Source organism: Nerophis ophidion, linkage group LG03 (assembly GCF_033978795.1).
Source record: "Nerophis ophidion isolate RoL-2023_Sa linkage group LG03, RoL_Noph_v1.0, whole genome shotgun sequence".
Taxonomy (NCBI): domain Eukaryota; kingdom Metazoa; phylum Chordata; class Actinopteri; order Syngnathiformes; family Syngnathidae; genus Nerophis; species Nerophis ophidion.
In genome coordinates this window covers 26,521,010-26,546,108 of record NC_084613.1, presented here as the reverse complement: position 1 = coordinate 26,546,108, position 25,099 = coordinate 26,521,010, and the positions used below count along the sequence as shown (strand labels likewise).

The 25,099-nt window shown below is 39.0% G+C and overlaps 1 protein-coding gene across 1 annotated transcript in view; it reads right to left on the bottom strand.

Moving 5' to 3' along the window:
- Positions 1–25,099, bottom strand: part of mef2aa (myocyte enhancer factor 2aa) — a 226,389-nt gene that overhangs the window by 106,441 nt on the left and 94,849 nt on the right. The window contains 1 exon segment of the mRNA XM_061894774.1: positions 12,092–12,295. Coding sequence (XP_061750758.1) covers positions 12,092–12,295 — 204 coding nt within the window.

Genomic DNA, 25,099 nt, shown 5'->3' with positions numbered 1-25,099 from the left:
TTGGTGATTTTCATAGGTTAAACGTATTGTGTGAATGGGTGAATGTGGAAATGGTGTCAAAGCGCGTTGAGTACCTTGAAGGTAGAAAAATACAAGTATAACAAATATTTTATAGTACCGTATTTTACGGACCTTAGAGCGCACCGGATTAAAGAAGTCACATATTATTTTTTTTTCTAAATTGAAAACACTTCTTTGTGGTCTACATAACATGTAATGGTGTTTTTTGGTCAAAATGATGCATAGATTATGTTTTACAGACCATCTTCAAGCCGCTTTCTGACAGTTGCTTCAGGAAGCGCCGTTTTGTGGGCGTTCTTATTTACATGATTCACCTATGGTAGCGTCTTTTCCCCGTCATCTTTGTTGTAGCCGTGTAGCGTGCAAGGAAGGGAGTGGAAAAAGTGTCAAAAGACGAAGCTAACTGTTTTAACGACATTCAGACTTTACTTAAATCAATAACAAAGCAGCATCTCCTCATCCATGGCTCACTAGTGCAACAACAACGCCGGAAATTTGTCCCGTGAAAAACCGTCCGACGGGAACTATCTAATATCTAAATGGTTAAATGGGTTGTACTTGTATAGCGCTTTTCTACCCCTTTTTAAGGAGCCCAAAGCGCTTTGACAGTATTTCCACATTTGCCCATTCACACACACAATCACGCATTGACAGCAGGAGCTGCCATGCAAGGCGCTCACCAGGTACCCATCAGGTGCAAAGGTGAAGTGTCTTGCCCAAGGACACAACAGACGTGACTAGGATGGTAGAAGGTAGGGGTTGAACCTGTAAACCCTCAGATTGCTGGCACAGTCACTCTACCAACTTCGCCACGCCGTCTAAAGTGTATTGGTTGCATAGTGTATGTTTTAGCGCTTTCATGGTAATTTTACTGACAGATATAAGTAAGGAACTTTACACTACTTAATTTTAGAAATGACAACAGCTGAGGATGAATGGCTCATAACAAGAAAATAGAGAAAATGAAGAAGCTTATCGACTACGATGTCGCCACGGATTACAAAGGCGGACGCGCGCACATTTTCAAGACTTATGCAGATCCCAAATACAGATCAGCAGGTATCAGAAGGTAAGAAAAGTTGCTTTTGCATAATATTGTGAAACAAAACGCCAGATAATATGTCTTACCTTATACACACACCATAATAATACTCGTATGTTGAAGCCCAGCACAATCCATCAAGCGGTGCGGCTTCATAGCTTACCAAAGTCGTACTAAAACATTTTGACGGATTTTAGAGCGCCGTGTGTAGTAAGGTTCTATATTTTCAATGGAATTTAAGAAATGTTGATGTTGTTTACTTGAGTCATATTGCAGTCTACACGCATCTCTTTTGTGTGACTACCATCTACTGGTCACACTTATCATTTCACCATGTACCAAATAAAATAGCTTCGAGATTGGTATGCACAACCGGAATGATTCCATGCATTAGCTTATAAGGGGCACTGTCGAGTTTTGAGAAAACGAAAGGATTTTAAGTGCGCCTTATAGTCTGAAAAATAGGGTATATAGTGAGTACTAAGCAACTGGAATTCTAAAGTCTTTAGGGTTGAACGGGAAAAAAGCATGAAAAAAGCAATTGCGACAACCAAAATCATATTTTAAAAAATGGATTGAAAAAAATCCATACCTTTCCAAGGGAATACTGAAAACCACTATTACAGGTGTAAGACGCCTACTAATACTATGTAAGGAACACAAATTGGATTGACACACTATAGAAAAGCTATGTCAATAAAGAATGTTTGTTTGCCCATCAACGAACACAAGATAAGACTCTACCACAATGCCTTTAAGCCAAATGTCAACACCTGGTGACTGGTGAAAGTGCATCTGCCAAATACAGAAGGTGTGCAGTGGTTTGACCGATGCGAGTTGTGATGAATTGTTTTTTTGATGAATTTGAAGGGAACACTTCCTGATGGTAGCCCATTAATACAGAGAAGATTCTCTAACAGTTAATCAGACAGGACACATTGTGCATATGTCAATATACTGCAGGTTTTTACAACTGTAAGGCTGTCTCTACGTCATACTTTTAGTGCCAGTTAGAGTAGATATCTTATCTGTGAAATTTCGCTGGTGGTGTAGTTTGTTAAATTAGGGCATGAAAGCCATCCTTCTCACTATTGTGCACATTCAGAAACAGGCCATTTTGAGACATATTTTTTTTCTGTGACAAGGCTAAAAGAATGTTTTAAAGAGAACGCTTTGTTTTCGTTGCAGTTATTAGCATCCCTGAGTGACGGGTCAAAGGATACTAAGAAAAAAAGCATGGGACCGATACAGCTGCTTTGTCATTTGACTGTGAAGCGCCAAACTGTTCTTTCAACTCGGGCTGAAAGAAGTCAGAGGAGTGGCTAACCGCGTTGAATATTGGCTTTCGGCGCCATCAAAGCTCTGAATAGAAGTAATAAAAAGTAAAAGTTACATAAAAAGTAAAAGTTACATAAAAAGTAAAAGTTACAAAGTGGGGGACAATTTTGATCCTGTAGTGCCAAATTTTTCTAATGTTATTTATCCCGGGACGGTATAGCTCGGTTGGTAGAGTGGTTGCAGGTTCGATCCCCGCTTCCGCCATCCTAGTCAATGCCGTTGTGTCCTTGGGCAAGACACTTTACCCACCTGCTCCCAGTGCCACCCACACTGCTTTAATTGTAACTTAGATATTGGGTTTCACTATGTAAAGCGCTTTGAGTCAATTGAGGAAAAAGCGCTATATAAATATAATTCACTTCACTTCACTTCATCCCTGTTAATTATATTTGCCTTTTGAATGCAGCAGATGGCGCCATTGTGAGACACCAACACAGTATCGGTGCAGTGTCAATACAGCCACATAATCACTGAGGCCTCATTTACCAATCACGACCATCAACATTTCTTTTTTATCTTGTTACATTGTGCCTTTTCCCTTTTTTGTGTGTGTTTTAGGAGTTTTTAGTTTAATTGTATTTTCTGCAAAGTTCCAATGTAAAAACTGTATTTTCTGCAAAGTTCCAATGTAAAAACCGCTGAAGACCACATTTTGAACACCCTTGCTTTTATAGCTCCAACCATAAACTTTTGTCAATTATTTAGCTTGTTAGCTTCCTTCTGTTGCGATCCGCTGCTCGGATCTGTACATATTCTGGTTTATTGTTCCATTTTTGTATCACCCTGTTGTTTAGCGTCTTTATTTCCTGTTTAGTCTGTCACCATGGTAGCTCATTAGTTTACCTGCCCCTTATCTACACACACCTTTTTCTTCTAATCACCTCCCTTATTTAAACTCGCCCCTTTTCGTTATTCATTCTCGGATCCTAATTTGCCCAAGCGCCACAGTGACGACTCTCATCCTTCTATCGTATGTATTTTCTCGCTAGCTCTCACGCTATGCCACTTGTTTATTCCAGTTTTCATACTGATGATTTGTTTTCTCGTTTGTGCCCTCGAGCCAAGTTTTAGTTTCCTAGTGTTATCCTAGCTTTCACGCTAGTGTCTTTTGTTTGCCTTCTCTTTACACCAGTGTTTTTGTCCCTAGCCTTTTATTATTTAATAAATCCATTTATATCTTACCTTGCTGTGTTCTGCTTCGATGCATCCTCGGGAAAACAACACCGGTATTACCATGCCGAAGAAAAGTCCTCACACCTTCATCGCGACCGAACGATGGTAATTATAGAGAGAAGGGCAGTGTTTTTGCGGCTGGAGCTAATTGTATGCGTTACAACAGTCGTGTTCATTGTTAATGTTGATATGAAATTGTAAGAAAAGACGTTCAAGGAGTTTGAGTCCAAGCCTTCTGAATGAGTCGTATACAGTACACACAGGAACTAATGCTCTACAAGCCAACCAATCCCAGTCTTTATGATCAATGAGGTTTGATTTTTTTGCAAGTCGTACTGTAAAAGTGTTTGCAGCAGGACGATAGCGTACGCTGGTGTCTCGAATCCGGTACATTTTTTGGAATCCCGCCATTGATTCACGTAATATTCAAAGGTGCCATGTTTTGGTACATTGGTTGCACGTGACCTTACGCCGGGTTCTTTGCACTTCGGCACCTGGCCATCACTCCAGTAGCATTGAGAATGGGCTCTGCCAAACTATATCTCGGTCATTTTACCATTTTCAATGCCAACTTTAAAAAAAAGTACTCAAAAAAAATACTCCGGATTGTTCACTTTTCAAAAAATGTGCTGGGTTGATGCTAATTCACATTGAATTTGCTATTGACATGTTACTTATTTGTTATAGCGATTTGAAATGGGAATTTCACCGCCCCCAAATGTGTTGATAAAACTACAACTAAGATGCTCATTACAACCAATCAGCTGGTGCCCAATAAGTGCAATACTTACACTATTAACACTTTTTAGAGCACAACAAACAATCAAACAAAAAAACACTATAAACTTTACACTACTGCCATTTAACGTCTTGGATTTGTTACTGTGATTGCGCCTTAAAGTCATGCTTAATAAAACAAAATATAACAACTGGACAGCAGCAGCTCATTTTTTATGTTGTACTTAAAAACAAGATTTTATTATTATTTATTAACAAAGGTACCGAAAATTGGTACCGTTGAGTAAAGTTATGAAGTCCCCCCTACCAGGAATTGGTAATGTATTGGTTCAAATGTGAACGATAACTGTTTCCTAGCCTCCACACAGAAGCCTAATCCAGATTTCAGAGACAGAACTTGAAAACGAGACCACCGAAATGCAGGAAATTGTGTACTTGGAGAGCAGCGAAGCTCACCAGGGTGTTCAAGGGTCAAAATTCTTGCAGAGTACGGAGCATGTGTACATATTAGACCATAGCTGGGCAAATATTTTAGCCCGGGGCCACATTGAGAGAAAAAAATGTGTCTGGGGGGCCAATGTGTACATGTGAATAAATTATACGTACACTAGAGATGCGCGGTTTGCGGTCACAACCGAGGAGTCCGCAGGTTGGGCGGGTAACTTGACGAAAAAATAGATTTTAAATAGATTCGGGCGGGTGGCGGTTGAACCATTTGGAAACATTTGATATACATGGTTCAGGGATCGGTAACCTTTATCGTTCAAAAAGCCATTTTGGACCTGTGTTACAAAGCGAAGAAGACAAGAGCCATTTAGGACCCGTGTCACAAAGCGAAGAAGATATTAGGAGACGTAAACATTCTCAAGAATGTCTGCAGGCAGTCACCCAGTTAATAAGTATTAGGGCGTGCCTTTGCCTTTAACGCCTTCTACAACATGTACAATCTACTTGCCAATCCAGCAATATTATATGTGTGGCTTCCACTGACACACGCACACGACTGCAAGGCATTCTGGGTGACACATAGTACACTAATGGTTGTGATATAAACAATTTTAACACTTTTACTAATATGCACCACACTGTGAAGCCACACCAAACAAGAATGACAAACACATTTCGGGAGAATATCCTCACAGTAATACAACATAAACGCAACACAACACATACCCAGAATCCTTTGGTAAGGTGGGCGGGGTTGGGGGTGCGGGGGTGTAAAATATATTCAGGAATTGTCATGGATGCAAAAAATTCTGGGTATGTGTTGTGTTGCGTTTATGTTGTGTTACTGTGAGGATGTTCTCCCGCAATGTGTTTGTCATTCTTGTATGGTGTGGCTTCACAGTGTGGCGCATATTAGTAAGAGTGTTAAAATTGTTTATATCACAACCATTAGTGTACTCTGTGTCACCCAGTATGCCATTCAATCTTGTTCGTGTATCTGCAGAGGCTGCATACAACATGTTGCTGGAATGGCAAAAGGTTCGGACATGTTGTTGAAGGTGTCAAAGGCAATGGCTTCACAGCACGCCCTTATTCCCGTTACCTGAATGAGCACCATCGGATATTCGCGAGAACGTTGGCAGCTCCCATTACCTTCTTTACTTTGTGACACGGGTCAAACTAGCTCTTTTAGTGGTAAAGGTCGCCGACTCCGGATATATAATAACGGGCTGGTGGCAGGCGGTTGCGGTTCTGATAAAATGTTGGTTCGGGTGGATGACGACTTTAGTGATGTGGTTGCGGATGATATAATTGCCTATCCGCGCATCTCTAACGTACACATTTAGCTGTAAAAGTCTGCTTTACGGTATGTGTGTTTGGGTCCCCTTTTGTCAGCAACACTAATACCTACCAAAAAAATAATTCTAAAAAAGTTATGACAGATCACCTCAAAAAAACTGAATTGGAATTTTACAGTTTTTTACTGAATGGGACAGCCAAAATGTACATTAAAATAAAAAAAGTGGGAATTACAATATGAACTATGAATAATAAAACACTGAATATGGGGATATGAGGACAGCATGGCGAAGTTGGGAGAGTGGCCGTGCCAGCAATCTGAGGGTTACTAGTTTAATCCCCAACTTCTACCAACCTAGTCACATCCGTTGTGTCCTTGGGCAAGACACTTCACCCTTGCTCCTGATGGGTCCTGGTTAGCACCGTGCATGGGTGTATGTGGAAATACTGTCAAAGCGCTTTGGGCTCCTTAAAAAGGGGTAGAAAAGCGCTATATAAGTACAACCATTTACCATTTGACCAATTTTAACATTATATGAAAACCGCTCCTCTTTTACTTTTCAGACCAGCTCCTCCATAGACATCGTTTACAATCAAGCAAAACGCAACAAAAATGGAACAAACAGCAAATAATGAAAACAAAGTGTAATACACACCTACATTATGATAGATTATCACTTTTATACAGAAATTGGTTGTAAAAATCTGCTCCCGCATATGTTTCTGACACACGCGTTTCAGGCTGGCTGCTCAGAAAACAAACCCCGCCCACTCTACTTTGTTCCTAGTCTAAGCTGCTGTGACGTAGATGACCGTGATAACTTGTATAACACTCAAAAGCGCAGATTTCAACCATTGAAATACTTTCTATACTTCAAGACTTACGGTCATTTAAAAACAGAACTGCACATCAATATGGCGGCTACAGTTTGATGTTAAAGTTCTAAATAAATTATGTAGAACGTCCAGCGGGTTGGATTGAAAATCTTAATGTGCCGCATGTAGCCCGCGGGCCGTATTACGACCAGGTGACTGGAGACTGTTTCTACAAACATTTGTGAAAGAATGGGCCGCTCTCAGGAGCTCAGTGATTTCCGGCGTGGAACTGTCATAGGATGGCACCTGTGCAACAAATCCAGTAGTGAAATGTCCTCTCTCTTAAATATGCCAACGTTAACTGTGGGCTTTGTCATAAGTATATGGAAGAGTTTGGGAACAACAGCAACTCTGCCACAAAGTGGTAGGCCAGAGTCTGGTGTGGATGAACTTGACTGGGCTGCACAGAGTCCTGAATTGAACCCGATAAAACACCTTTAGGATGAATTAGTAAGGAGACGTGGCTTCACGGTGGAAGAGGGGTTAGTACGTCTGCCTCACAATACGAAGGTCCTGAGTAGTCCTGGGTTCAATCCCGAGCTCGGGATCTTTCTGTGTGGAGTTTGCATGTCCTCCCCGTGAATGCGTGGGTTTCCTCCGGGTACTCCGGCTTCCTCCCACTTCCAAAGACATGCACCTGGGGATAGGTTGATTGGCAACACTAAATTGGTCCTAGTGTGTGAATGTGTGTGTGAATGTTTTCTGTCTATCTGTGTTGGCCCTGCGATGAGGTGGCGACTTGTACCCCGCCTTCCGCCCGATTGTAGCTGAGATAAGCACCAGCGTCCCCCGCGACCCCAAAGGGAATAAGCGGCAGGAAATGGATGGATGGATGGATAGAACGGAGACTGAGAACCAGTCTTTCTCGACCAACATCAGTGTATGACCTCACCAATGCGCTTTTGGAAGAATGGTCGAAAATTCCTATAAAAATACTGTGCAAACCTTGTGTACAGCCTTCCCAGAAGAGTTGAAGCTATAATAGTTGCAAAAGTTGGATCGACATCATATTGAACCCTACAGGTTAGAAATGGGATGGCACTTCAATTTCATATGTGATTTAAGGCAGGTGGCCAAATACTTTTGGCATTAAAGTGTATGTACCGAACCGTCAGAATGTCATACCGTTGCACCTTATGGAATAAAAAGATAAAGTAGCAATGATTGTCATACACAAACTAGGTGTAGCCAAATTATTCTCCGCATTTGAGCCATCACCCTTGATCAGCCCCTGGGAGGTGAGGGGAGCAGTGGGCAGCAACGGTGGCCGCGCCCGGGAATAATTTTTGGTGATTCAACCCCCAATTCCAACTTTTGATGGTGAGTGCCAAGCGGGGAGGTAATGGGTCCCACTTTTACAGTCGGGGGTTTGAACTCATAACCTATCGATCTCAGGGCGGACACTCTAACCACAAGGCCACTGAGTAGGTACATGCTGTAGGTAGCGTCGTCACGACTTGAGTGCACTCACGTGCAAGTACACCCCTATTATCATCACTCACAGAGGAAAAAAATCCTGAGCCGCCTGCTCCGCTTTGGACTGCGAGCCAAGTCAGAGACAAAGTCCACGGTCCTCCACTGGGTTATCAAACCGCGGGCGAGGCTTCCACCCATCTGTGGAAAACATGGAGGCATGTTCTCCCACACCGTACAGGCCGGCCTTTATCTGCAGATGGTACAACTGAGCAGGAATGTGACCTTTGATTTAGTTTCTCACGCAGGATGACCATCCCTGTGAAAAGTATGTGGATCACATTCAGGGGCCTCCAAAGAGTGAACAAATAGGCACATGATCGCTTACATGGCCTGAGATTGCTTTAACGCAATTTAAAAATTTGGATAAGTGTTCAGCGAAAGTGCCCTCATGTGAGGCTCATTTCGACTGAAAAACTGGGGGAAAGGAGGCCTCCTCAAACACCAACACTTAAAGGCCTACTGAAATGAGATTTTCTTATCCAAACGGGGATAGCATGTCCCTTCTATGTGTCATACTTGATCATTTCGAGACATTGCCATATTTTTGCTGAAAGGATTTAGTAGAGAACATCCACGATAAAGTTTGCAACTTTCGGTGCTAAGAAAAATGCCCTGCCTCTACCGGAAGTCGCAGACGATGACGTCACACGTATGGGGGCTCCTCACATATTCACATTGTTTTTAATGGGAGCCTCCAACAAAAAGTGTTTTTCGGACCGAGAAAACAACAATTTGCCCATTAATTTGAGCGAAGATGAAAGATTCATGTTTGAGGATATTGATAGCGACAGACTAGAAAAAAAAAACAAAAAAAGAAACGCGATTGCTTTGGGACGGATTCAGATGTTTTTAGAGACATTTACAAGGATAATTCTGGGAAATCCCTTATCTTTCTATTGTGTTGTTAGTGTTTTAGTGAATTTGACAGTACCTGATAGTCGGAGGTGTGTGTCAACGGCTGGGTGTCTCAGGGAAGTCGACGGCAGCTTTATGGGCGACACAAGCTGAGTTGATCTCCGGTAAGAAGCGACTTTTTACCACAATTTTCTCACCGAAACCTGCTGGTTGACATTCGGTTGGGATCCATGTTCGCTGTGATCCATAGTAAAGTTTCACCTCTGTGAATTGTAAACAAGGAATCTCCGTGTGTTTGTGTGGCTAAAGGCTAAAGCTTCCCAACTCCATCCTACTACTTTGACTTCTCCAAAATTAATTGAACAAATTGCAAAGGATTCAGCAACACAGATCTCCAAAATACTGTGTAATTATGCCGTTAAAGCAGACGACTTTTAGCTGTGTGTGTGCGCAGCGCTTATATATCCTAACAGCCCGTGACGTCAAGCGTACACGTCATCATTACGCGACGTTTTCAAGAAAAAACTCCCGGGAAATTTAAAATTGCAATTTAGTAAACTAAAAAGGCCGTATTGGCATGTGTTGCAATGTTAATATTTCATCATTGATATATAAACTATCAGACTGCGTGGTGGGTAGTAGTGGGTTTCAGTAGGCCTTTAAAAATCTGTGATCAAGCAAAAAAAATCAAAAAACATTGTTATCCGAGGACGCGATGAACGTCCGACAGATCCTCAGCCACCTCTGACACTGACAACTAAAAGAGGTTGTGTGATGCTCTGAAGTGGAATGGTCTGGTTATTTCTGCTCTGCTTCTTCACTTCTGAGCCTTGACCATGCATCTCGGCAGAAGGGGGTTTGTGCATACTCTACACACAGATGCGGGACGAGTGAACCGGCACAACAGCGCCTTGTTCCCCACCTTTTGTGCAGCTTCCTTAAGAGTAGCCAGAAGGGCCCTTGGTGCAGGAGTGTTACATTATACACCACAGTGATGTTGACGTGAAAAAAATAAATAGAAATAAAACATGCTTTGGTTGACTGCAGATATGTTAAATAAAGGCGTGGCGGGAGTGGATAACGTTTTGGTGAATATCGAAATATTTCAGGGATTTTTTGAGAGGAATAATTTTTTTTGAAGAAGAAATCTGTGGTCACCATTACATAAGAGAGGAATGCATCTATTTATTTTTAATGCAGGTGAGCCCGAGCTTTTGCTACACGGGCCCCTGATGAAAGAGCGACTGTATGAGTCAACTGCTTGCCGGAGCACTCCCCTGCACTCTGCCAAGCAGGTGATTCACAAGCATGAATAAAAGATAATAGGCCACCGCTGACTCTTCTTTGCTACATTTAATGTCTTTAATTTCACCAGGTAAAACAATTCTCCTATCCGACAATCCCCCTCCCGTATAGTCCCCTCGTGTTTGTTCCCTGGCTCGTGAGAATGAAGGTGGCAAAATAATTGCAATTTACAAGATTTATTTGAAAAATAATACAAATAAAAAAAATATTTGATCAAAATACACAATAGCAGGGTAGGCTGATTGTCTTTTTTCTTTTCCACTGGAAATGATGACAATAAAATGAATGATTTAGTCGGTTCCTGTGTCAAACTCTCACCACTAACAAACTCTTGACCAAATGTGACAAATTGTAGAAGTGCGGTTGGAGCTCACTTTGTCGTGCACATTCCTTTCCTCTGCTGTGATTTTTTTTGTTACTGTTACTGAACAGCCTGGGCACGTAGTAAACAATCAACCACATGGCTAATTTGCATAAGAGATGAGAGACTAACCTGATGCTGTGTTCGGCTCAGGGGTCCGGTTACGTGAGAAACAGACCGTTGAGTCAACATATTTATGAAGGTATAAACAAAGCTTATTTTCTAGTGTACATTTTATTTAAGTGTCCACTATATATATATATATATATATATATATATATATATATATATATATATATATATATATATATATATATATATATATAAATACATATATATATATATATATATATATATATAAATATATATATATATATATATATAAATACATATATATATATATATATATATATAAATATATATATATATATATATATAAATACATATATATATATACACACATGTATATATGTATGCATATATACATGTGTATATATATAGTCATACATATATATACATAAATACATATACACGTACATACATAGTATATATACAAATATATGTATATACATATATATACATATATATATACATATATACATATATATATATATATATATATATATATATATATATATATATACACACACACTAACATACACACACATATATATATATACAAATATATACGGAGTATATATATTATAATAATATATATTATTTAGCTTGCTGTTTACACTTCTGGCAGACAACACCCGATCCTGGCACAAGCATTGCCATTTATATAAGTATTGGATGTGCCAGGACTGAATTCTACTGTACAATACAGCCAGCCTGATGACAGTTATTATATCTTCGGGGAAACAGGGTCATCCTTAGTGGTCAGCAGCAACTGATAGGTTCCTGCCACCATTTAGCGGCTGAACTTATCACGACGCGCAGACCTCCTGTGCTGTCTGACTGGTGACTACAATAAACATGTGTACACATTACCATTTACAATGCAGGTGTTTTATAAAAGCTCAAATGAGGGGATATTCCATTGCCAGCACCCGGAACAAAAATATCTCTGTCATATTAAATTGGATTTACGGCTTTGTGCTCCAGCCACATGAGCGTAGAATTCACCGTGGATGTGTCTTGCACACAAGGTCACTCACCTCGACAATGTCAGAGTTGGTTCTGCTCTCGTGGGGCTCGTTGTACTCCGTATACTTCAGCAGCACTTTGTCCATGTCGGTGCTGGCGTATTGGAACAGTTTGTTGGAGCTGTTGAAGATGATGAGGGCAATCTCGCAGTCGCACAGGACGCTCAGCTCGTAGGCCTTCTTCATCAGGCCAAACTTCCTCTTCGTGAAGGTAACCTGGGGAACAACATGGGTTACACAAGAAAAAATCTCTTGTTCGGTGAGAAGTACAGCATCTTTTAGACTGTAAGCCGTTAATTTGAATCTTACTGCTTATACATTGCTGAGGTTAATTTATATATTTTTCTTTGCTAACGGCCATAATATTTTCTATTCGACAAATAGTTTTCGTGGAACACCAACAGAGATACTGAAAAGGTGTATTTGGGCTATGGCGACCTCTTTTGGACGGGTTTGCTCACTGCAGGTGGTGCGGGTTAAAAATGTGCTTCCTCTTCAAGCCCTTTGAACCGGATATACAACCGTCCACATCGTTTCTGCTCGAAAGGATTCTTCATTAGCACTCCAAGCAACGTTGGTAACACTTCTCACTTACTAAACTTACCCAAGTAATAAAAATAATAATGGTTTGGATTTATAAAGCGCTTTTATAGACACTCAAAGTGCTTCACAGAGAAGTGAGAACCCATCATTTATTCACACTTGGTGGTGGTAAGTAACTTTTATAGCCACAGCTGCCCTGGGGTAGACTGACGGAAGCGTGCCAGCCAGTTTGCGCCTATGGCCCTTCCGACCACCACCTATCTATCATTCATTCACCAGTGTGAGCGGCACTGGGGGAAAGGGTGAAGTGTCTGTCCTGCCCAAGGACATAACGGCAGCGATTTGGATGGTAGGAGGCGGAGCGCAAACCTGCAACCCTCAGGTTTCTGGCACGGCCGCTCTACCCACTACGCCATGCCGCCCCTTAGTGTGATGTCTGTAGGAGTGTTTTCATACATATTTGTAAATTCTGTTTTGCTTAATAAGCCATTTTGCTGCCGTGACACAGACACTGTTTGGAAATAACTAAGGTATGTAAATAAACATTTACAGAATCTTTTGTAGCGGTACATATCTGCGGCTTACGGTGCGCATATTTGTACTTGCTATTGTAATGTAATGAAGCTAGCGTCGTTAGCATTAGCGAATATGTTAACACATTTACGAAAGCCTCTGTTAGTATTATTACCTTACAATGGCATTCTTTTTGTTATTGTAAATTCACCAAAACGTCACCATGGCGTTATTGAGTCTGTTTAGCTGATTGGAGAGCTAGCTTCCATCGCTTTTATTTTCATGACGATGACTTCTGTTTTGTTTGATCACCCGTTTTACTGCCGTGTTACAGACACTGTTTGGAAAAAACGTCCCCCGTTTATTTGGCTTCTTGTGTCGTTTTGCAATCTATTGTATATTCTGAAAAAACACTAGAAAGGTGCTGACACGTGCAATGAAAAGTACAGTACAATATATATTTGTGAGGGGGCGTGGCCTGTGGACCTGCAGCGAGGCGGGGTGTGCCCGGGCCGGCTCCGAAATCAGCGACGGGTGCGTAGATGGCCCACCTGGGCGCGTTTATCTGATCACCTATCACTCTATAAAAGGGCCCACCTGGGCGCGTTTGTCTGATCACCTGTCACTCTATAAAAGGGCAGCAAGCGGGAAGGAAGAGGTTAGAGGGGTTGGAGAAGATTGAGTGGTTGATGGTAAAGAGAAAACCCGTGCACCAGCACGAGTGACAGCGAGACGAAAACGGAAATGGAGACGTCACGAGAAGATACATTTATTGCAAAAAAAAACAAATCACAAAACCGTCAAACCTGTCATTTCTCTTCTGGGTCGTGCGAAAAACCCGGAGGTGCAAGACCTCCACAATATTGTTTAATGCTTTAAACAAATAAACTTATTTTTACACGTGTGTGACGAGTTGGAAATTCTGCAATGGAAATCACCATTTCATCTCCATCTTTGATTATTGTTTTCCCATCTTCATATTATCAGTGTTAACTTATACTTACGCATGTTTTATTGTTTGTAAAATATTTACAAAGATGACACTGAAAGGGTTTACTGCAGGTTGTATTATTTTCTATGGGGGAAAAAATATATTCCATGAGATAACATCTTACATTTTCTTTTCGTTTTGTTACGATACAGTTGTGATAGGCAACAAAGACATGTGTCGTCCGATAGAGGAGCGGGCAGATACACGGTGCATGTTCGAAACGTCTTGTCAAGACGTCAGGGTGAGATGCACGAGTCGGCGAGCTGAGTCAGAACTTTGGCAACAACATCGGTCCATACATTACTGACGCTAGCCCCTGACTCCGTATATGGAAATGTATCTGTGTAGCGCAGCAAAAGCCTTGTAACTTGAGCCCTCAGATGGGACTTTGGGTCATACATCACTTCGATGGTAATGCAACTCCTCTCACCTCAGCAAAGCAAAGTGATGAGATGTCCCATATCCGTGCAGGTCTGTTTCTGTGGTCAGCTCAGTCCCATGCACACCTCATTATGTTATATCACCTTTTCAACAGTACGGTACAACCATTTATATTAGGGCTGTGAATCTTTGGGCTGCACACCGTTCGATTCTTGGGTGAAACAATTCGATTCATTATCGATTCAAAACGATTCACGAATCAAAGTCAATACTTTTGAATAACATTGAGTACCAGTTGTATGAATAACTACATTCTTCCATAAAATAAATTAACATCTCTGTAACATTTCTATATAAATAATATTTTACCCAAACATTTAATAAAGCCAAATACAAATAAGGCAACAAGAGAAGTATACAACACTTCTTTTCTAAAGTAAAAGTAAAAGTAAAGTAAATATGTACAGCAGATATGGACATCTACCATCTATATCAAAAATATGATTTGCCTGAGTGGCTGAACAGGACAGAAGAAAATAATATATATATATATATATATATATATATATATATATATATATATATATATATATATATATATATATATATATATATATTATATATATATATACATACACATATTAGGGCTGTGAATCTATGGGTGTCCCACAATTCGATTCAATATCGATTCTTGGGGTCACGATTCGATAATATACCGATTTTTTTGATTCGATTCGATTCTCGATTCAAAAACGATATTTTTCCGATTCAAAACGATTCTATATTCATTCAATACATAGGATTTCAGCAGGATCTACCCCAGTCTGCTGACATGCTAGCAGAGTAGTTGATTTTTTTTTTAAAAAGCTTTTATAATTGTAAAGGACAATGTTTTATCAACTGATTGCAATAATGTAAATTTGTTTTAACTATTAAACGAAACAAAAATATGACTTATTTTATCTTTGTGAAAACATTGGACACAGTGTGTTGTCAAGCTTATGAGATGCGATGCAAGTGTAAGCCATTGTGACACTATTGTTCTTTTTTATAAATGTCTAAAGATAATGTAAATAAGGGATGTTTAATCACTGCTATACTGAAATTATAATTAATATTGATAGTGTTGTTGATAATATCAATTTTTGTTTCATTACTTTTGGTTTGTTCTGTGTCGTGTTTGTGTCTTTATTGCAGTTCTGAGTGTTGCTGGGTCAGGTTTGGTTTTGGAATTGGATTGCATTGTTATGGTATTGCTGTGTAGTGGTTTGTTGGATTGATTAAAAAATAAATAAATAAATAGTGTGAATGTTGTCTGTCTATCTGTGTTGGCCCTGCGATTAGGTGGCGACTTGTCCAGGGTGTACCCCGCCTTCCGCCCGATTGTAGCTGAGATAGGGGCCAGCGCCCCCCGCGACCCCGAAAGGGAATAAGCGGTAGAAAATGGATGGATGGAAAAAAAAAAAAAAACATTTTTAAAACTGAGAATCGATTCTGAATCGCACAACGTAAACGATTCGATTCGAATTTGAATTGATTTTTTCCCACAACCTAATATATATATATATACATATATATATATATATATATATATACATATATATACATTAGGGGTGTAACGGTAAGTCTATTTGTATTGAACCGTTTCGGTACGGGGGTTTCGGTTCGGTTCGCAGGTGAACCGAACGACACAACGCACCGCACGTTGTGTAAACAATGCACACCGAGGCACCATGAATTAATTTACGTGGACCCCGACTTAAAACAAGTTGAAATACTTATTGGGGTGTTACCATTTAGTGGTCAATTGTATGGAATATGTACTGTGCAATCTCCTAATAAAAGTTTCAATCAATCAAAAAAACAACAACACACGGCATGCTAGCAACGACTGGGCTATGATAGACTGACCACACCTCTTTTCACGGGATAGGTCCTCTTTGCGGAGCTGTTCAGGTGGAGTTTCTTAAATGCCTCGAATGTCCGGCATTTTAAGTTATGGTTGTGTGTATTTTCAATGTACGTTCAGGGTTAAGAAGGGGTTAAAAAAAAAAAAAAAAGTGGTGCACACAGCGTTAACATTCGTGAGGGCGGGGCAGAGAAAGAGAGAGCGAGAGAGTTATGATAAACGCGCATGCGTCGATCGCCAGGCTCTGCTTTTAATCCTTTGATTAATCAGATTTAATTTTTTATTATCTATAGCAGGGGTGTCAAAAGTGTGCCCCGCGGCACACAGCGAATGTTTTAAAGGCCCAAGGCACATTCTAGAAATACTATTAAAATAAACAAAAACATAAACAAAAGTGAAATAAAAAATCTTAAAGGCTAAATGTAATTTAGACAAACTTGCAACGTTTACTAATAAAACAAAGCTGTTTTATTTTCTTTCAAACTGTCATTGTTTAAAACATAATATTGAATCAAAATCAATGTTGTTATGAATTATTGACCTATCCAAGTTTCCGATTACTTCACATCAAATATTCCACTAAGAAAATTATTTTTGGTGGAAGATTTAGCAAATTTGTTAAATAAGTAATCAAAAAATGTATGTATATATTTTTTTTACTGTACCGAAAATTAACCGAACCGTGACCTCTGAACCGAGGTACGTACCGAACCGAAATTTTTGTGTACCGTTACACCCCTAATATATATATATATATATATGTATTTTTTTTCTTTTTTTTTTTTTTAATTTAAGAATCGCTACAGATAAGAATCACGATTCATTCAGGAAAAAAATGCTTTTGACACCCCTGATTTTTATAGTAAGAAAAACAATTAAATAGGTTTTATCATTTGAGCCTATAAAACAATACGATCAAAAAAGTATATTAGTCTATGTATGTGTACTATAGGAAAACAAAATATAACTTTAAGGGTAACTTATGATGAATTTCATGATTTCTGACTTAAAAATGGTAGAATGTCAGATTAATGCATACCTTACAAACACAAAAAAGGTAAGATAAAGTATTATTTTTACCTAATCTTAGCATACCGTATGTATATCAACATCAACATGAAGTGACATTAATGCTACTAAAAGCATTTATTTTTATGCAAGGTGTGAATCTATCGTAAATTGTGCAGGTGTACCTAATAAAATGACTGGGTGAATCTATATACCAGTGGTACGCGGGCCTCATCTATGGGTATGCCAAAGGTTCACTTAAAAAAAGTAGCATTTTTATTTTTTTCCTATATTCAAACAAAGTGTTGCCGTTCAAACTGTGTGTACAGTGGCCAAAAATATTAAATATACTTTTTCAATAAAACCTCTGTCTTGTTTTTAATAAATACTTAAGCCTACAAGGCTACTGTATTTGTATTTAAATGTTGGTCTGAGGTGGTTATTGGTGGAAAAAATTTAAGAAATAACTGTTACTGTACATGTTATATTGTTAATAAAGTTATTTTGGTGGTGACAACTTCAATATCTATAAATTAGGGATGTCAGAATTAAAAGTTAACTCATTTGATTAATCATTTAAAAAAATATAATTTATCATGTTACATCACACTTTATTTATTTATTTTGACCATACAAGATCTCTTATTTTAACAGCTATACGGTCAGTGATTAGAGCAATACATACGTCAGTACAACAAAAATTCTGACTGATGTGCTCGCTGGCACATTTCAGACCAAAATACAGCTTGAAAGAACTTCAGAAAACAGTGTTACCAAGTTGTGAGCAGATAAATGACACGCAGTCAAGTAAAATGCTACTGGATGACAGTTTGACAATGAAATGACATTTGTCTCCAAATATTTAGGTCTTTTCTGAAGCAAATTTTTATTATGCAAGCAAGTAATCACTTGTGATTAATCACGATTAATCCAAATTCTAAATGTGTTTATGCGTTATTCCAGTGTACATTTTAAGAAGATAGATTTAAAGGCGGTGGGGCGAGGTTTCATTTGCAACCTGCGGACGTCCTCAAAAAACGGGTTGTAAAGGGGACTGTGGAGCAAAACTTACGAATATTTTTTTTACAACACAGCATATCCAATATTTAGTATCTAAACCACAAGGAAGTGTTTTAAATGTAGATTAAAATCATCATCGGGTTCCTTTTAAGCAAGAAAACATCACCTACGTAGTTGTACTTGAATAAAAAATTATGTTGAATACGATTTCAGCATGCAAGTCTCATGTATATAATTTTAATTACAATTAATTCTTGAATAAAATACAAAAATTATGTTCCCGCATATAATAATAATAATGATAATAATAATAATAATAATAATAATAATAATAATAATATTTAGCTTTATTGTCTCCGAGGAGAAATTTGTCTTGGACATCAAGACACAGCGTTTTACAAACATTGCACGTTTCATCAGTAAAACTATATTTCGAGAATTGATACTCTGAAGGATAAAAACATGATATTAGCAATGGAAAGATCTACATCCATGCAGATGTTTGATAAGGCACTTTTTTTCAATTCAATGTAATACAATGTAAAACTGGTATAGAAGTAGGAGTACCCACCATTCAGATTCTTCACAATTTTTAATTGTTCAGTAGTTACTAGTAAAAAAAACACATGGATTTTTTAAAATTTTTCTTAGTTCCATTTAAAACGATGATCGTTACGAAAAAGGTCGTCACACAAGAGCCAAAAGAAATGTTTCCTGATAAACCTGGTTTGGCACTTTACAGTGAAATGACACAGCAGCTGCATGGATCATGGTTTTTTTTCTTAAAGTGCCACCGAGGCACACAGTATCACTCCTTGTGTTTCGTAATGCATCGATGCTTCTGTATCGTTTGACCCAGTAAGTTTCACCACAGTCGATCAACTGGACCGATACTAGGACAAATTTGTATGTACGATTGTAGACACTCAGAGTGGATTTACATGAAGGTAGGCGGCTTGCTTTGTCAGGGTTACCCTTAATGTAATAATTATGTAATTAAATGTGGCACACCGCCACAGCTTTTTTAGTGCCGCCACACCTTGAAAACAAATTAAATATCATCTATGGTTGTCCCCAGATGAAGTCACACAAACTCTGACGCTATTTTTAGCTTGTATTGCCAATCTTATGCGAACAAAGGACACAATTCCAACAGGTTTTACCTCCCTCGCAAACACTTTTGCTTCCGTGCTTCCTCGGACACACAACAACACTTCTTCATTCTCCCCCAATGTTTTCAGGCACCGAGGGTGTGTTCATGATCATGGGAAAAATAAACATCAAAACATACAACATTACCACCACCAGGTTGTTACAGTATGACTGGATATATATATAGCCTATTATTTGCGCATTGTTGACAAGTGAAGTACCAAAAACTCGGCCACTGAAAACAGCGCTGTCAAAGCCGCACCACATTGTTTTGTGCGTCGTCAGCATGTCTGCGAAATGAACGTAACTTTAATAATCGACCTTCTAAGTGGTCTTGTGGTTAGAGTGTCCGTCCTGAGACTGGAAGGACGTGAGTTCAAACCCCGGCCGAGTTATACCAAACACTATAAAAATGGGACCCATTGCCTCCCTGCTTGCACTCAGCATCAAGGGTTGGAATTGGGGGTTAAATCACCAAAAATGATTTTCAAGCGCAGCCACCGCTGTTGCTCATTGCTCCCCTCACCTCCCAGGGGGTGAACATGGAGATGGGTCAAATGCAGACGATAATTTCAACACAACTAGAGTGTGTGTGACTAACGTTGGGACTTTAACTTTAACTTTATATACCCTTAATATATATCCTAAATATACTTGTGGACAGCGATCCATAAAATGTGCAAATATTAAGACGGTGGCGGCTTTTAAGGAGCAAAACAGTGGCACTGCGAAGCAAGCGTGACCTCACGCTCGCCTCTCTCGACAGGGACATCGAGGGACAGGAGAAGACTTCTACACACAAGTACATTTTATAATGACACAGGAAAAAGGTGCTAGATTTGTTGTTCGTCGTTTTTTATTTTAAAAACGTCATTAAAAGTCTCTAGAAACTTGAAAAATTCTCAGAATGCATTGTACAATAAGCAGGACAATATGGTTAAACGATACAAATATACAGTACAGGCCAAAAGTTTGGACACATTTTCTCATTCAATACGTTTTTTTTATTCTCATGACTATTTACCATATTTTTCGGACTATATGTCACGCATTTTTTTTAATAGTTTGGTCAGGGGTGCGACTTATACTCAGGAGCGATTTATGTGTGAAATTATTAGATTAGATAGTACTTTATTTATTCCGTCAGGAGAGTTCCTTCAGGAAAATTACAATTTTCAGCACAATCCCATTCAAGATCAGACAAACACATTAACACATTACCGTAATATATCAAATAATATTATTTAGCTCATTCACGTAAGAGACTAGACCTAACCCTAATCCCAACACGACCAGTTGAGTTTATACCAAAATGGATACATGGATGATACAGCAGAGGATTGGGAGAATGTCATGTGGTCAGATGAAACCAAAATATAACTTTTTGGTATAAACTCAATTCGTTGTGTTTGGAGGAAGAAAAATACTGAGTTGCATCCCAATAACACCACACCTAATGTGAAGCATGGGGGTGGAAACATCATGCTTTGGGGCTGTTTTCTGCTAACAGGACAGGATGATTGATCCGTGTTAAGGAAAGAATGAATGGGGCCATGTATCGTGAGATTTTGAGTCAAAATCTCCTTCCATCAGTGAGAGCTTTGAATGGTTGACCAAATAATTATTTTCCACCATAATTTACAAATAAATTCTTTAAAATTCCTACAATGTGAATTTGTGGATTTTTTTTCACATTCTGTCTCTCACAGTTGAAGTGTACCTATGATGAAAATGACAGACCTCTGTCATCATTTTAAGTGGGAGAACTTGCACAATCGGTGGCTGACTAAATACTTTTTTGCCCCACTGTATGAGATTTCATCGGATTTAGCGATTAGGAGTGACAGATTGTTTGGTAAACGTATACATAAACACATGTTCTATATGTTATAGTTATTTGAATGACTTTTACCATAATATGTTACGTTAACATACCAGGCACCTTCTCAGTTGGTTATTTATGCGTCATATAACGTACACTTATTCAGCCTGTTGTTCACTATTTTTTATCCATCCATCCATTTTCTACCGCTTATTCCATTTGGGGTTCGCAGGGAGCGCTGGTGCCTATCTCAGCTACAATCGGGCGGAAGGAGGCGTACACCCTGGACAAGTCGCTACCTCTTCGCAGGGCCAACACAGATAGACAACATTCACACACTAGGGCCAATTTAGTGTTGCCAATCAACCTATCCCCAGGTGCATGTCTTCAGAAGTGTGAGGAAGCCGGAGTACCCGGAGGGAACACACATTCACGGGGAGAACATGCAAACTCCACACAGAAAGATCCCGAGCCCGGGATTAAACCCCAGACTACTCAGGACCTTAGTATTATGAAACAGACGCACTAACCCCTCTGTCACCGTGAAGCCCATCACTATTCTTTATTTATTTTAAATTGCCTTTCAAATGTCTATTCTTTGTATTGGGTTTTATCAAATAAATTTCCCCCAAAAATTAGATTTATACTCCAGTGCAATTTATAGATGTTTTTTTCTTCTTTATTATGCATTTTCGTCAGGTGCGATTTAAACTCCTGAGCGACTTATACTCCGAAAAATACGGTACATTGTATATTGGCACTGAAGGCATCAAACTATGAATGAACACATGTAGATTTATGTACTTAACAAAAAAAGGTGAAATAACTGAAAACGTGTTTGATATTCTAGCTTTCTTCAAAATAGCCACCCTTTGTTCTTTATGGAATTGATTACCAACGAAATCAAACAAAGCACCAATATGATTTAGTTTAAGTATATGATGACCATCTTGAACCCTTTTTTTCCCCTTTTATAATGAGACAAAGATTATTTATTTATTAATTATTTGTTTGCTTAATATAGTATATTATTTATTTATTATTTATTTGTTCACTGTTCTGTTACAGACAGCAACAAAAAATTGATAAAATTGCTTGAGTATGAAAAGGGGTAGGATTAAATAAGCTCTGCTTCTTCCTACTCCTTTTTGGACGTGCTGTAATGAATCAACTGGAAATGTGTGATGCATTACATTGTATCGTATGCATATTCCAAATAAACTGAAACTGAAATGTACTGTGTGCCTTTACATACAGTAAAAGGCCAAAAGTTTGGACATACCTTCTCATCTGATGTGTTTTCTTTATTTTCATGACTATTTACATTGTAGATTGTCACTGAAGGCATCAAAACAATGAATGAACACATGTGGAGTTATGTACTTAACAAAAAAAGGTGAAATAACTAAAAACATGTTTCATAGTCTAGTTCCTTCAAAATAGCCACCCTTTGCTCTGATTACTTTTTCCGCACACTCTTGGCATTCTCTCGATGAGCTTCAAGAGGTAGTCACCAGAAATGGTTTTCACTTCACAGGTGTTCTTGAAGCTCATCGAGAAAATGCCAATAGTGTGCAAATAATTAATCAGAGCAAAGGGTGGCTATTTAGAAGAAACTAAAATATAAATCATGTTTTTGTCAATGCGTGGACTGTGAGGTTTGTTTTCCTGCAAGGCAAAGGAAAGTTGGCGCGGGCAAGGCGTGAAGGTAAGGACATCATTTATTTTAACACTAACAAAATCAGTGGTCCCCAACCTTTTTGTAGCTGCAGACCAGTCAACGCTTGATAATTTGTCCCGCGGCTTGGCGGTGGGGGATTCTTTTTTCTTCTTTTTTTTTCTTTGTCATGAAAAAGGGAGGTTTTTGTCATGAAAAGGGGATTTTTTTGGGTTGGTGCACTAATTGTAAGTGTATCTTGTGTTTTTTTATGTTGATTCAATAAAAAAATTAATAAAAAAATAAAAAATAAAACATTTTCTTAAATGCTAATTTATTACAAATTCTTCTGCGGCCCGGTACCAATCCAGCCGTGACCCGGTACCGGGCCGCGTACCGGTGGTTGGGGACCACTGAAAAAAATGAACAAACAAAAGGCGCGCACAATGGCGGAGAACAAACTTGACTAATGAAAACAAAAGACTAGCACAAAGGCAATTAACTATAAACACGAAAGAAAAACACTTACTGTGGCATGGCATGAAGCATGAACTATAATAAACAGGAATCTCATGGGTAGCAGACGTAGTATGGATGGATGGATAGATAGAGATGATCATGTCACCAGGACGAACAACAGAAAAAGACCGGCTTAAATAGCAGTGACATGATCAGTGAAAACAGGTGCGTGACTCGACAGGTGAAAACCAATGGGTTGCTATGGTGGCAAAACAAACTAAAGTGCACAAAGAGTCCAAAAGCAAAACCAAACATTACTAAAACAAAACATGATCACACTGACATGACAGTTTTCAGTTATTGCACCTTTATTTTGTTAAGTACATAACTCCACATGTACTTATAGTTGTGATGCCTTCAGTGACAATCTACAATGTAAATAGTCATGAAAACAAAGACAACACATTGAATGAGGAGAAGGTGTGTCCAAACTTTTAACCTGTACTGTATATGTTGATACTAATCAATAATAGCACATTTGTTTTTAATGTTTGTACACATTTTCTGAGCTCTTTAAAGAAAAGCATACCATCATAGCAGATTATGCAAATTACTGTATGCGAGGATATCATGGTGACCACGCTCTATCCACACCCCCACTACCAATGGAGGAAAAACCTTGTATGTGACTATCCATCTGAGTACTTTCCACCTGCCCAGAGAACCTTGCACACCTTGCTCATCCGCCTGTTTGCATATGTGTTTGTTTGCTTAACTGAGCGGAATGCGAGTGAGTGTCACGTGAACGAAACGATTAACAAATTGCACACTCTTTAGCAGATGAAATCGGCCTAAGCCATGGAGATGTCTGTTTTTGTGTTGTTGTTTTTTTTTTTCAACAGGAAGCACGCGGATTGATGATGGGTCACCGAGTGCTGAGTGCCCGGGTGCTGAGGCAAGCACAATAAGCCACGTCCCACTAGAGGTGACTTTACATTGCTGCTGGTTGTGTATTTACCTTTAATTGAGAAAGAACTAGAAGCGTATATCTAGATTATGTCCACTTGATGTCGTGTCAATGTCGTGTAGATGCCTATAAGATGTTAACAATAAGCTGTATTTATCCATATAAATTGCCGGAAATCACTTTTATCAAGCCCATCAGTCGAGACAGTGGGGAAAACACAAATGGCCTTGGAGATAATGAGAGTCACACTAAGTCGAACACTACTTTAATTCACAAAAATGATGCCGCACAAACAACCACTGATGTCCATTAGTTTCTCAATAAGACATACACGTCAGGGGAGGCAATTGAGGCAGTGCCTCACCTGCCACCTGGTGACTTAACCATGAGATGTTCCAAAACAAAGTAATAAAATAAAATAAGTTTTAATATTTCTCTTTTGGTTTATGCTTTCTATGTGATTTTGGCGTGGTTCCTGTATATTTTGATGATTTCCATGGTCAAAATCGCGTAAATTCCATGTTTCCTGATTAAAACAATGCAGCAGATGAGAAGTGAGGCAGACACAGGCGGTGCCTCCACAGCTACACACAGTGTG